This window comes from Thermobia domestica, chromosome 1 (genome assembly GCF_964235325.1).
Source record: "Thermobia domestica chromosome 1, izTheDome1.hap1.1, whole genome shotgun sequence".
Taxonomy (NCBI): Eukaryota; Metazoa; Arthropoda; class Insecta; order Zygentoma; family Lepismatidae; genus Thermobia; species Thermobia domestica.
The window spans coordinates 248023733-248039043 of NC_137454.1; the positions used below are offsets into that span (position 1 = coordinate 248023733).

At 35.3% G+C, this 15311-nt stretch overlaps 1 protein-coding gene across 1 annotated transcript in view; it reads left to right on the forward strand.

Annotated features, from left to right (window-relative positions):
- Positions 1–15311, forward strand: part of LOC145694961 (uncharacterized) — a 138319-nt gene that overhangs the window by 99585 nt on the left and 23423 nt on the right. The window contains exon 9 of the mRNA XM_081771776.1: positions 6860–6989. Coding sequence (XP_081627902.1) covers positions 6860–6989 — 130 coding nt within the window. The remainder of the gene's footprint in view (positions 1–6859; positions 6990–15311) is intronic.

A 15311-nucleotide genomic window follows, 5' to 3' on the forward strand; every position in this document is an offset into this window, starting at 1 on the left:
GGACAAAATTTTGTGTTTTGCCCACATTAAGACGTACTTTAGAACGTCGGAAATAAAGCTGTGAACATTGAAGTTGGAAACCTAGGAATGGCAATTTTCGAAGTACATTTTGAAACGAAATAAGTGAGACTCATCTTCAATTTTTTGTCAATGTAGAAACTAGATAATAGACAACGTCTCAAAAAAAGTTTCACATCTGAGAACCATATACTTGATTTTTTGGAAATTTTTAAACAGTGCGAATTTTCAAAACTCATGTATTTTCACCATCAAATATCTCAGGAAGGACGCAAGTGAAAAATCTCAAGTTTGCACAAATTAGATGATAGTTATGCAGTAACAAGTAGGTAAAATTGTGTTACTCAGACTTGAGTAGTTTCTGAGTTATACATTTTTATCTTTACTAGGACTTAATATCATGAAGCGCCATGAGGCGTAGATATAAACTTTGTAGCAAAAGTCAAAATAACACGACAGTAATGTTAAATGGGTAAAGTGTGCATAATTAATGAACCATATCTTGTACAAAAAACGAAACGCGTCTGTTATTTCTCTTCTGCCTATAGCGCTACTGTTAATACAGCAGTTGAGGTAAACAGTGGACTAATTTGTGTGCAGGGTTAGGCACTGATATTAAAAGTTGCGAACTCTGTGGGTGTTGAGTTTTCGGAGAACCTTAGTGATTGGCACTCATATTTTGTCATTCGTAGATAGTTTGAAAGAAGTTCTTCAGTCATGGGGATGGAAAAAGTGAACAAAAAGATCTCAATTTTCCTGACTGATGTCTTCAGTTCTTCCAATCGACTATTTCTCGTCGTAAATACAGGCTACAATATCATTAGGTGCAAATGACAAAATACTATGTTCTGGAAGTACTGAAGTACTGCAATCAGTAAATTCATCCAATTATGAGTATGCATAACACCTGGTTTGTGTTTGCGTCAGAGGTACAAACCTATTATATGATCTGGTATTGATAATTCTTTTACAAGTAGCAAATTTCGAATTTCTTGCTGTTTGACTGCACTTCTTCTGATGAAACATAGATAAATTGTATGCCTAAGATACTATCAATATAAAACCTGTACATCAATTCAGCTGTTAAAATCACGAATTTCACATCATTACAACAACTTATATGAGTAGTTTCTCAGTCTCAAGTCTCAGTCACGCAATTTTGCCGACTTGTTGCTCCACAACTACCATCTATTTTGTGCAAACTTGGGATTTTTCACTAGCGTCCTTCCTGAGATATTTGATGGTGAAAATACACGATTTTCTAAACTTCCGCAATGTTTAAAAATTTCAAAAAAAAATCAAGCATACGGTTCTCAGATCTGAAACTTGTTTGGAACGTTGTCCATTATCTAGTCTCTATGTAGACAAAAAATGGAAGGTGAGTCTTATTTTTTTCGTTTCAGATTGTACATGTACATTCCAAAATAGCAATTTCTAGACTCCAACCTCAATGTTCACAGCTTTATTTTGGACGTTCTAAAGTATGTATCAATGTGAGCAGAACACAGAATTTTGTCCATTTCATTGTCTTTCATATGGTTTTGGTTTGAACTCATTATCTTTAAAACCTAAAAAGTTACAGCGTTTGACAGAATCCTCTGCAAAGTGCAAAATACGCACACACGCCTATACAAAATGGCCGCTAAAAACAAACCTCCGCGGCTAGAAATAAATAAATACTCGTTTTCAACTCCCTGAATGTGGTTCAATCTTAGGTTTAAAAAAATTAAAAATATATAAATTTCGTCAGCAACCTTTGACCTGGAAATTGGTCGATTTCGTTTGGATTGACACTTATATAAAGGTGTGGGAACGGCAACGATAAAGGCGAAGCTGTTCGTTATTTATCTCACACTTTTCTTTACTCTCAAAAGGGTAACGCCAAAGACATTGCTCTTCATAATTAAATTCACTTGGCTGTTCCGGAAATCGAAAGGGGCTACTTCCAAATGAGTGTTATTCGCGCTTTGCTTCACTCGTTTATTTATTTCAAAAAGACCAACGCAAGAGACATCGGTCTTCTTTATATATTCACTCGGTGTTGCCCGGAAACTGACATTGGCAACTCCTTTGGTGTTGATCCTCTTTATTTATTCCTCACATATGTTTATTGACACGTTCACTTATTTTTTGTTTTAATTTTTTGCGAGGATGTGGAGATGGAAACGCCGAAAATGTTGCTCTTATTCTTATTTTCCTTCTGTATGTTAGTTGGCCTGGAGATCGACAGGAGTGGAAACGACGAAGGTATTGCTCTTCATTATTTATTTCATGCATTCCTTTACTTTCAACGAAGCTCCCAGCTTTGGTGCGAGTGATTCCGAGTTCGATTCCCGGTGGAGATCCTTTTCTGTCCGAGTTCGATTCCCTGGCTTTTCTCCACGAAGCTTACAGGTCTCAGTTCGCTTCTTTCCCTCTCCTTACCTTGATAGTGTGCTCGCCCAGGAACGTCATCCCTTGTACATGACGGGCCTAAGACCATATATCCTGTTAATAGCCAGAAATGTGTGTAAATAAATAAATGAATAACATTTCAACTTTAGCGCGGGGAGGCTACAGAAGTGGTTCTTATGCATATTTATTTCTTTACTTTGAACGAAGGTGAATGGATGGCAACGCCAAAGGTGTTTCCCTTCATTTGTATTTTTGTTGTTTCTTTATTTTGAAACCTGTGTACGCGTTGTTCTTCCCGTGCATGCCAGCGGCAACTCTTCTTTACTTTCAACGAAGGTGTTGTGACGGCATGTTGTGGTGATGGTCACGTTTGGGAAGAGATTGTCACTGCGAATTTTTTATTATTGACCTTTCATAAATATACGTATTTTAAGAGGGTAAAAGATTTACATATTACCCATATACCTGTTCTTTCCTTGCGAAGGCGGAACATTTCAGTTATTTACACGAAACAATAAAAATCAGTGGAATTTTAAATATTCTTTTCTTTTCAGTAGACATGATTTAGGAGGTAAAACAAACATTCCCAGTAAGGATGTTAATGTTAGTTTCTATAGGAACTCAAAATGTGGTTGGTGGGTAAACTTTCCTTCATTCCCTCAAATAATACGCACCATACGAGTAGAGATATAGATAATCTAATTGCGAAACTGCAAGGGAAGACAAAGATCCCAGTAGTGCGTTCCGGACAAAGTTAAACAGCTACGCTTTTCCTTATGCTGACTGTTGCCAAACTTAGCTTAAATTTTAGAAATAGATTCGGTTTGCCAAATAAGCACAGGACATCTTGGGACATTATATAAATACTATCAAATAAGTTAGCTTTGGTTTAAGAGAATTTTCATGTTTTAAAATAAATTGAAAAAGTGAAATTTATCAAATGCAAATGCGGAAGCCGTGTTAAGCATATCACTTCATAAGTTCTGTAATAACTTCATAAGTACAAACTAGAAACTTTTGCTGCTAAGTTACACTATATTTGATGAGAATGTTAACTTTAGTTTAGTCTCATGATTATGAAGATGGGTACCAAATATTATGAAAAAACTAAAGGACACAACATTGTCCTGCAGGAAAGCCACTGTATTGTGACCTAAAATTGAACCAGGAACACCAGAGGCTTTTAATCCACCTTGCCCTCTTAAAATTATTTCAATAAGTACTTACTTTTAATAGGAGCTCCCTCGTGACTATGTAAACAGGGACGCTCCTTTGGCGTGAGAGACCTGGGTTCAGTTCCTGGCGGGAAACTCGTGTGATTCGTATCCTACATTAAACTGTACGTCCGCGTCTCATGTAGCTTCTCTGGTGAACGGGACGCTAAATTTATATCTAACTAACTAATTTTAAACACAATTAATGTAATTAGTATAAATATACATTTAGTAACATTTTTAATTGTATGTATCCAATTCCAACAAAGTAAATAACCATATTCAACGGGTATACATATCCAGTCTCCTACCTGTAAAAACATTTAGTCATTCCAACACCAACCTGTTTTACATAACTCTACGTAATTTTCAACATTTATAAATAAAAAGTGGAATTCTTAGTATACTGACTATACAGTACTGTTTCCAATACCACTAAACTAAGGACATCAAAACAACAGTATCGAAACACATCCCAAACTGAGGGTTTCGAACTTAACTGTCTTTTACACTAAATTTTCCTTATCTTATGAACGTAAATAATTATCGCGGAGAAAATGTGGGTGGAATTCAAGTGCATTTTTTTTACTACTAAAATTAATATGGCAAGAAATAAAAGCAAACTACGAAATTACGGGGAAGCACAATTGTTTCTTTAATGTGCTCTTTTAGATAGCATTTGGCCTCCAGTGCCGTAGTTAACCTGTTTGCAGTAGAATCAAAGTGTTCTTTAATTCTAGTGTGTTAAAGAAGTGAAGTGCGCACAGTTTCTAAATTATGTTTGGTATGATGAAAGAATTATCTTCAAGAGACTAAGATGGCATAATGCATATTAATGCCTATGACTCAAATTTTATTACTTCAGTTTGACATTATGTATCTACGTACACTCTAATTTACGTATAAAATCTATAATCATAATAAAAAAAATATTATTATGATTATAAATGATCGTATATCAACCGTATCTGCTTTTCTTGGGCTTCAACAACAATTTCATGCGTTATTCTCCTGTTACTTGAGGAGTACAAAATTTCGTAACTTCTGCCGTTCAATAATGATAAATTCAACACACGTTATTATTCCTATGACATTCCTAAGTATGGGGTTTACTCTTTGATACATGGGGTGGAGTGTGAATAGGGCGTGAAATATAAGCTCACCGATAACAATCACAATAATAACAATAATTTTAAGTGGATGTGATTTGAATATGGAATACGCATTGTGAGACTCATTTTGGAAATTATGAACATTGCTCATCTCAGTATACAAACATTGAAATACCTATAATTTTTGTTCGGAATAAGTTTGCATTTGAACTTTGTCCTTTGAAACACCATATGATTTTCTTACGTCCAGATATACATGCATTTCTCTGTAAAGTTAACTTATTCTTTCAAAGTTCTGTATGTTGCAATGGGAAAAAAGATTGTTTAACCTTTTTTTCCACAGTCCTAATGTCACGCGTGGTGACGTTTCATGTACGGTATCTTCACGGTTTCACATCATCAAATCAATCAACGAAGAATTAGTTGATCTGTGATGGTGATCAGAACCAGATACATATTATCGTAAGGAAAGTGTCCGTACCTACTCTTTAACATGTGAAGAGGTCACTGTTATTCATTATTCTTGCTCGTCATGCGTATTTTGCCTAAGTTGAAAGGTAGCACAATCATCGGCGCAGAAACAAACCTTTCAGAGACCGTCATGTATTCGACATTAGAAGAAACTTGCATTCTACCTAGTTTTATGCGTCGTGAGAATTCTAGCTTGCCAAAGCCTTTGTCGCTCATTCATCATCTATTTGTCATCACCATATAGAGAGAACACTGATAAAGGATCATCAAAACCAAATCAAAGATACTGTAATAGATATTTCCAATCAGTATATTAATCCTTTCTTTCCCCCTTTTCTTACCTCAATTCTACATCACAAATTGCTTTCCTATCGATATGTTGGATATCATTTCATAAAGCAACCTATGTTCTAATTTCAGTACCATCGCTCTAAAGGTTTGTGATTCAAAATCCTGGGATGAACTTGTTACGTCAAATCCCCACCCTTTACCACTTATAACCTAAGCTATAAGGTTACACAAAGAACAACGGAACTGCTGTTCAGTTCCAGATGAACCTGCCAAACGTTTGGCGATGGCAACTGAACATATTTCGCTAAATATATTTAGCTAAACTTATCCAGTGTCTGAGCCAAATTGTTTGGTAAGCACCTTCCTGCTATACTGTTGGACTATATGCGTCCAGGAACACAGGCAATGTAACGTCTCGTACACTGCTTGCTCCACATTTCTCAACATACATTTAACTAAATATGTGCAGTTGCCGTAGCCATACGTTTGGCAGGCTAATCTAGAACTGAACAGTGGTGACTTTTTTCTCAGTGTAACATTCCGTATTCACAGTGCTTCAAGCAATATCTTTTAATATTATTTTAAGCTTCAATATTGTAAAATTGAATCAGAAACGAGAGAAGAAGAAGAAGAACATAATTGACTCATAAACACCGCAGCCCTACTGGCTTCAACTTCCGACATGAATGCATTTTAGAATATTGGTATATGGAAAAGAAGTTACTTAGTCTTCGACTAACAAAATGTTATTACTTTTTCTGGGTTTGGACTCCAAACTAAAATATCAGCACTAGAGAACTGAAACTTAAGGAGAGTTTGAAGGCACTATTTCAGCTCCTTATGGTCAAGATTTTTGTACAGGTTTCTTTATCCTAATATGCTCTAATCCTTACATGTGTAATTTTTAAATTTAAATTAGAAGTATTAAAGTGCATGAAAATATCTACATTAATACTCATAGATTTTTATAAAATATTTTGGTAAATAGATATGTAAGAAATGTTTCAAGCTGGCGAAGGGAATAAGCATACTTTCTACCTAGAAATAAAAATGTATAATTTATTTTGAAGAAGTGTGTATCATCGAAATTCAAAACGTAACTTTAAAAATACACTGGTTAAATAAGAATAAACAAGTATAATGATGCAATAAGTATATTATATAGTTGTTATATATTCACTATATTTATTGATTAAGTACTGTAGTTATTATAGATATAATAATAATATAAGAAAGTGGCATTGCTAAAATTAAAATTTTCAGTCACACTTTGCTACTACATGTCTGACCCAAGTGTGAAACATGAAGTTCAGAGGGAATAAATGTTTCTTACTTTTAAATTTGTTTCTATCTTTAAAGGCTTGCAAAGGAGAAGAAGAAGATCTTGGCGTGACATTACACTATAGTGAAGTAGACGGTTGGAAGCCAGAAGATTCCTATGTTGTTCCAAAGTCTCTTGATATAATGACAATATATTCCACTTTTGAAAGTAAGTATAAAGCAATCTGTAAGGTGATGTGTTACGTATTAAGTTTAATTCGTATCAATGACTATTGTGGTAACCAGGATTTGAAATGCGAAAGAAACGACAAAAAGGCAGGAATTATTAAATAGAATTAGCCCAGATCATATTGTATCTGTTAATGACCGTCCCCTTAGTTCTGATTATAGCTTAATTATGTTAATTTACATTTACAAGCATTACTGGATTCAATCCTAACATTTGCTTTTCCAAACAATATCATTGCTCTGCTTTTTCTCTTCTGACTAACTTCTTCCTACTTCTGACAAACCAAAAGTAGAAATAATCCGAAGTACAAGCAGAGAAGTTCTCTTCTGACTGGCTAAAGAAAGTAGTTATATACGGACAACATTCAATTTCTGCTTAAACCACTATGAATCATAAGTTCTACGTAAATAACACCACTTATGGGAATGACCTTACAACCTGCACCTGCATTATATGCGAGTTTTTAACAGCATTCTATTAACATAAAGGGTGTACGTATGGAGAATACATACGTATTATAATACGGACACAATGACAGGGAACGAGAAAGCATGATTGGAGATTTAAAAAAAAACTGTACGAAACATCTATACTCCACTTAAACCTCCTACTGTGATGCAATCTGTCAATGAAGTAAATGTATATAGATGTAAATGGCTTGTTCATTAAAACAAATATAGCTCTCTGGACGAGCAATCCGCGTTCATATCTCGGTATGACCTAATATATTTTTTATTTTCATGGAATGACATGTTGTATTCCTATCTTGCAAAACTTCATGCGTTTCTGATTCATAGGCTATAACGTAGTAACAGTTACAGCTGATTCCATGGTAGTGCAACATACACACAAATTCTTTGAAATAATTTGGTTGTCTTCGCTTCATAACCCTTGTGTCTACTTTTCTTAATTGTCAATGGTTCATTCTTTATTTTGTTTACTTTTTTATTATTTTAATCTTTTAAATTGAATTTTTCTCTACCAAATCACTTTTGTATCGCTTTTGTAACTGCTCAATGTATATGTAATTGATCTGTTAGTAAAGTATTTTTTAAAAACTGTGGACTAAGGTGCGTATATATACTGCCGTAAATTTGATGGTTCGAAACCCAGAGAAGGAAAACATTCTTTCTTCGGTGAATATTTTTCTTTTGTCGCATTCATTTGTATTAACCCATATATTCCCATGGGATCGTTTGGCCCCTTTTCTATCCTTCAGCTTTTACCTTCCGTAAGTTTTGCAATGTAAATATGCATGTTTATCTTCATACATTAATTACAGTGGACGCCTCAATCTTCCATACTCTACTAGAATGTCAACTTAATTTTTCGTACTTACGGGATGATACAGTCTTTTGTTTTACGTGCTTGAAAATATGGCACCTGCGCTGTGGCTGTGTCCTTAAGAAAGTTAATGGAAAACAGTAAAATGAGGTAAAAGGATAGCAAATAAGGAAATCAAGTAAATAATATAATCAAGTTACTGAGGTACGTTCGGTTAAAAAAAAAAGTGGGCTAAGGCGCGTATATATTGCAGTACGGTTGATGGTTCGAAACCCAGAGAGAAAAACTATAATATTTCTTCTATTCTTCGATGAATATTTTTTCTTTGTTGCGTTCATTGGTATTAAATAGATATTGAAATTAAATTGATAAATAGAATCTCGTATGGACATAGCTGTCTGAACGATATTTAATGGAAGAAGCCCTCATCGCTAGTCTAGTGGCTATCAAGTGCTCCTTGGTTGTACGGGTCTTTGGTTCGATTCCCGGTGTGAAAGTCCTTGGGAACTAATGTTGCATGTGGCACATTATGATTGTTTTAAAAATGTACTATTCAAAATTTCAATCCAACAATATGCCACAATCGAGAATCCCAATATATGAAATTGATCTGGTAAACTACAAAATGAAGTGAAATTTGTACAAAAAACGCAGAGGTGCAAAAAGTGCAGCCAAGTTCATTAGCCTAAAAAAGTGTTGAGATGGGGATGGATGAGCCAAGTTTCTTGGCCACTGCATCTGAAACGAACACTGGAACGTGGCGCGAGGTGTCAAGGAAAATGATGTTAAGGAGCCTTAAGGGGTAGTGATTGTGTTCGTGGTGGCTTTGGAGACATCACCATCCTTAGGAATATCAATTTCGCGAGTAGACGCGTATATACTGCAGTAAGATTGGTTGTACGAAACCCAGACCAGGAAAACTTATAATGCACCACAAGGTGTCAAAAAAATTGTTGACGAGCCTTGGGGATAGTACTTGTGATGGTTGATTTGGGAGCCATCACCAGCCTTAGGGCTGAAATGTCCCGGCGGTGAAACAAGGAACAGACATCTTGGTGTATTCGAATATGTTAGACACCTCGCGTCAAGTTGCAGTGTTCGTTTCAGATGCAGTGGCCAAGAAAATTGGCTTATCCATCCTCATCTCAACACTTTTTGAGGCTGACGAACTTGGCTGCACTTTTTGCACTTCTGGTGTTTTAGTTCACATCATTTTTTACTTTAAAGGAAAATCGTGGCTTTTTGTCAAATTATACAAGAAAGACGTATTAATAAAAGCTATAGATCAGAGCTTCTTGAACAAAAGTGCTTTTACAGAAGTGGAATATCTTAAATAGTCTCAGAGATACAAGCTAAAATCAGGAGACATATACATTCCGGACGGCCGCCATTTTAAAGATGAAGCGCACACGGGATTTTAGAGACTTTTGATATTTCATTTAAGATCATATGAAAAACAAATCCTGAAATTTTCAGCTCTTTCTAAGTTACTTCAGCTTGACACCCTTTTTGGTTCTTTATTTATAGGCTATACGAGCTCGTTCTTCGCATGGGAATATTAAATATTGTGCAAAATATTTGAAAGTTATATTTTTAACTGTATACGATAAGTATTTTACCACTTCAGGCACTAGTTAGAACACTAGAGCATCCAAGTGGTTATCTGGTTAACGTATGCGCTTCTGACGCTAAAGACCTAAGTTCCATTCCTGTTTGGATTCCACACTAAGTTATAGGTCCATATTTCATTTAGCCTCGCTGCAGAAAAACATTCTAAACTCAAGTGAAACCAAAAAGAAGAAGCCAGATCACTAAGACAAGGGGAGCTGAGACCATTTTGGGACATACTTGAGTTCACCTTTCATCCGTCCATACATACACACCAAGAAAGAACAGAAAGCTTCGGGGGGACTGAAAATGTCGCAAGGGAGCTGAAACCCTTCCTACGTGCCATTTCCATTTAGGTTGCGTTTTTCAATCAAATCAAATTTATAAACCCTGCTTTTGTCAAGTGGTAACTATGTTCAAAAATTCATTTCAAAAGGTTCAGCCGCACTTTCGAAACAAGTGTCCACTTATTTTTAATGAGGAACTGGTTTGCCGCGTTCCATCTTCCTAACTTGAGAGACTCTAGTATTTTTGGAATAGAATTTGAACACTCTTAGGACATGATAAAAAGAAGTTTGTTTCCAGGGTAAAACTACGGTAGATTACTCAATTACACTGAAAAAAGATTTGGTCAGATTGACCAAAAAATAGGTACTGGTGACCAAATCGTTTGGTCAATATACCGTCAACCAAACGTTTGGTCACCAGTCATTTGGTTACGCTTTGTTTTGCAGAAACCTACTATTTGATTGCCAGTACCAAATATGCATTTGGTAATTTGACCAAATAAATAGGATTTGGTTCGGAATGCCAAAATTTTGGTTAAAATCATCCAGATTTGGTTCTTGTAACTAAATCATTTGTTTGAAAATACTAAACCTGCATTTAGTGAATTTGACCAAAACATTTGGTAAAAATTACCAAATACTGTTGGTACACTTACTAAAGTGAAAATATTACGGTTATCGCAAAAGTCATGGGAACATTTTTCTAACAAATGTGGTAACAAATCAAGAAATTCTTAAGCATGTAAATGAAAAGTTAGTACATGTGTAAATATTACCTGTAGGTTGGATGAAAATACATATCCCATAATAACTTTTTAAAGATTTAAACCATTTTTTTAAAGTATAAACAAAAAGTCACCAATTATGTGCACTTCATGGTAAGTTCCCACTTATCTCAAACCATCTGCGTAAAATGATTCCCACTGGCCAAAGCCCTAACGAAACCTCCACAAAATGAAATAAAACTTTTCAGGTTTATGTCCCAAGTTTATGTCGTGCAGGCTAAAGGAGATAGTGATTATGAGAAACGAATTACATGGTGGAATGAAGAAAGTGGGAGGAAACGGGATAACCAAGAGGAAATTCACGCACACAGTGTTTGTCTACCACAAAGTACATTTGACGCAACCTGGGAGCGAACCAGGGACAGCATGCACCAGAGCTGAACGCTCTACCACTGTACCACCGCGGATGCCCTACACAAAATAATTCGTTTCACGTCCTATGTTTGTGTCCTTTATGTGAAAGGTGACGGGTGATTAATGGAAGGAAATGATTGTAAAAAAAGTGGAATGTGAATGTGTGAGGAAACGGGAGAACTTCGAGGAAACTCACGAACACGATAATGTCCACCAGAAACTCTCGTGTGTGGAGAGAATTATGATTTTCCAATAATTACTTCTGGTGGCCTCCTTGAATTTTACCTATACCAAGTAAGATATTTTCATGTCGTCGAGTACAAATCTTTTAGGGGTCAGTAGGAAGTAAATTAGGGAACTTATATTTCTTCAATAATTATTTAGAGTGATGTCCCTAACGTAAACTTCCACGCTTTTATTAACGTATTTATCAGGAAATACCGATCTCATAGGTAAGAATTTCCATATTTGAATTCCATATGAAAAGTTCTTTCAAAATCTTTCTTCATATTTCGGATGACATTTAGTATCTCCCCCAAATCCATCGAAGGCTCCGAAGCCGGTACTATGACTTAGAGTGAGCTGTTCGTAACTACCTCGTTTATATGAATACCCATCGTCGCTGACGCGTCTGCTCCCTACGGACGCACCCCGTTGCTAATGCTCGGGCACCAGTGCTGTGCTTCTGTCCTGCCTCGGTTAGATAGCATTTGTGCTTTTTAGTGGCCACCCAGCACAAGTTGGTTCCTATTTTATGCACTGTAAAGTTGCTATGCCGTACGTTCACACTTCATTTATGTTCATGACTACATCACATTCACAAATAACGAAGCTAACCACTACCAAGTAAGTCAGAGTCAATACCAAGTGATCTAAGGAAGAAGCTAAACAATGCTCCTTATTTCTTCCGTATATTTTAGATTTTGTGCATCTGTAAACTGTGAATGTACCAGTTCTAGTTCTGTGAATGTACCAAACTAGAATGTACCACATTTCTAAGCTCTAAATATTTCTTCTCTAACTTCCGTAATGTCCAAACCTCTGAACCATACAATCCAATACTCCATATATAGCACTTGGCTAACTCCTTCCTTGGTCCAATATTAAGGATGCTAGTTAAGAGCGATCTTTTCTTGTTGAATACTTCTTAGGCTACGGAAATTCTTGACCTGATGTCTTTGGTTCAGTAAGCGTCTCTCATCAAAATACTTCCCAGATACTTGAAATGATCGACCTCTTCAAGTTCTCTTTGTTTTACTCTGACCCGTAAGAGCACATTTCCACGTGATATTCTCATGACTTCCGTTTTTCCGATGTTGACTTCCATTCCAAATCGTTTCCTAGAGTCAACTATTTTGTCAATCTTTTCTTGCAGTCTTTTTTTGGTATAGCTATAATAACAGTATTACCTGCATACCTGATTTTGTTAATGATATGTCCTCCGATCTCGAAATCTCCAATTACCATTAGTGTTTCCTTCATTAAACATTCACTATAAATGTTGAATGGTACATCAAATGCCACTTCCGTGTTTAGTGTTAATCTCCATAGAGCAAACACTGTAACAGATAGCGGGTAATAGTTTATATATATATATATATATATATATATATATATATATATATATATATATATATATATATATATATATATATATATAAATTCAATGTAAAGGAACAGAATCCATCTTTGATTTTACTCCTCTATTACAACCAGTAGTTACAGATATACTATTTTAAGTTTGATTATTGAATTCATATAGTTTGGAAGCCTATTGTAGATTCACATTGTAAGATTCACTTATTTAATAATTTTGCAGGGATATTATAAATCTGTACGCAGTTGATGAGCAGATACCAAGAAAATAAAATTGTAGATGGTAATACGATACTATCATCACGAACAGATGCGATACCTGCGTCTATCAATGTTACCCTGTATTATTAAGTTGCACGAAATAACAAATACAAGAATTTATTTTCATATTACAGTAAATGTACACTATTAGTTAAATCAGATCCTTATACATATTAATCTTGTTTAGGAATAGCTATACCAACTCCATTGATCTGAAACTTATAGTTATCTTAAGCGCGACGTGTAACTACCTCAACATCGGCCCTAGCTACGATTTGCTTCTAATCAATATGGGTGCGCCCAGTAAAATTCACAGCAGCTGACTTTATCAGCAGCTTGATTCATTAGCAGTATGTACGGTGCATCCCTTGATTATGATTTTAGAGGCTATACTAGGAAAGGAATGATTTCCTAGTTTGCATTCCATCAGCAGAAATCCATAGCAGCGCCGACATTGTGAGGAGAGAAGGCGAGAAGAAATAAAGGCAGAGTTTTTGAAATAAAACGGAAATAATTTCATAAGGGCGGTAACAGTATAAACTTGATCTGCGACGTATACAAACCGAAACCAAAATCCTCTGAACAACAATATAAAACGACAGGTTGATCATTTGGTTGTAGGGAACTTCAAAGTTGTACCGTGAGCTTCGCGTGTTGTGATTATCTGGTAAGAATGTAACATCTCGCTCAATGTCCGCTGTAGAGATACCATGGATTTTGAGCATGATCAGGGCATCTTCCTTATGATGAGCTTGTGCACAAGCAAGATGTAATGCTTCTGGAGTTAGAATTTGATCCATTGAGATTGAAGATTCACTTCCCTTAGGAGTAGTATTACTCGTATAATAGTACTCATATATAATAATACTCAAGTCCGGGGATCGGATCAGTTCGGATAAATAAAGTTAGGTAATTCTTCGTTGTATATTATATTTTAACAGAGGTGATAGCATAGCATGTCCGTACAAAATGAACTCAGCTCTTGTTCTAATTTTTCTTTTTTCAACCACTCAAGAAGTGTGACCAAACTTGTTGCTCAGTATTATGATGGTACTATAAATGCAAATGAAAGTTAGAGATAAATATCTTACTGCATTATTTATTAATTATATAGCACCCTTATCTAATTTAGTACTCTTTCAGTCGATGTCAGTTATCAAAGAGTGATTTTTTTCCATGACAGTAGTTCTGTGGCTTTGGATTCAGAGGTTAAGAAGAAATTTTCTAAAGTGTGTCCCATGGGTGGAATTACAATTGAAGTCATGTTAAAAAGATAATAGGGAACAAAATGACCTGACCAAGTGTAATATGTAATCTTGGATAACTCATAAGAAGGGATAAAGACACTTATCTTTAGGCTTGGGAATTTGATTCTGTGCTACCTAACTTTAACTTTTTACTACTCACATTCAGTAAAATATTTCGCTTAACGAACTCCCCGTACAACCTACTCCATACCAAGCCACTTGATATAATAGCTTCATTAGAAAAGTAATGGAAACAGAGAAAGTTCTGGAAAACAAAAGAAATAACTTTGATTCGGTAAGGGATAATTGTGAAGGAAAGTCAAGGCCTTTCAGGAAGAGAGGTTTCACAAATGGAAGCAGTGATGGGTAAACATATTATCGTTGTTTACATTTAAAATGATGCAGCTAGTTTCAACTTACGTTAGATTCAGTAATTCGGGAAAGCTGATCTTTTTTCAGGTACTTGATGAAAAGAATATACAGGATCCATTCCCCGATGTAGAATCTTTTTCACTGAAAGAAAGTTATGGCTACTACTTCAATTTTAGCAGGCTTACGAGTGAACTTTGCGTTTCATTCTTCAAATTATTATTTACCAATGATCAGTGAAGAAAATTTTCCGATTCATAAAAACATACTCCACTTATTCCTATATCGTTTTTTAGCCGTAAAACCTATTTGTAATAAATTTCTGCTAACGATTGTTCATTTCTGCAAAATGATTCAAAAACTTCAATGTATTCTTTCCTCAGAATTCGCCTTTGATTTCATAAAATCATATTTCGTCAATTAAATACGCAAAAGACGAAGTTTTCTTATAGCTTTAAACAATAAAATCAAAGCATTTCATCTTATTTTCTGTTACAGAAATAATCTTCA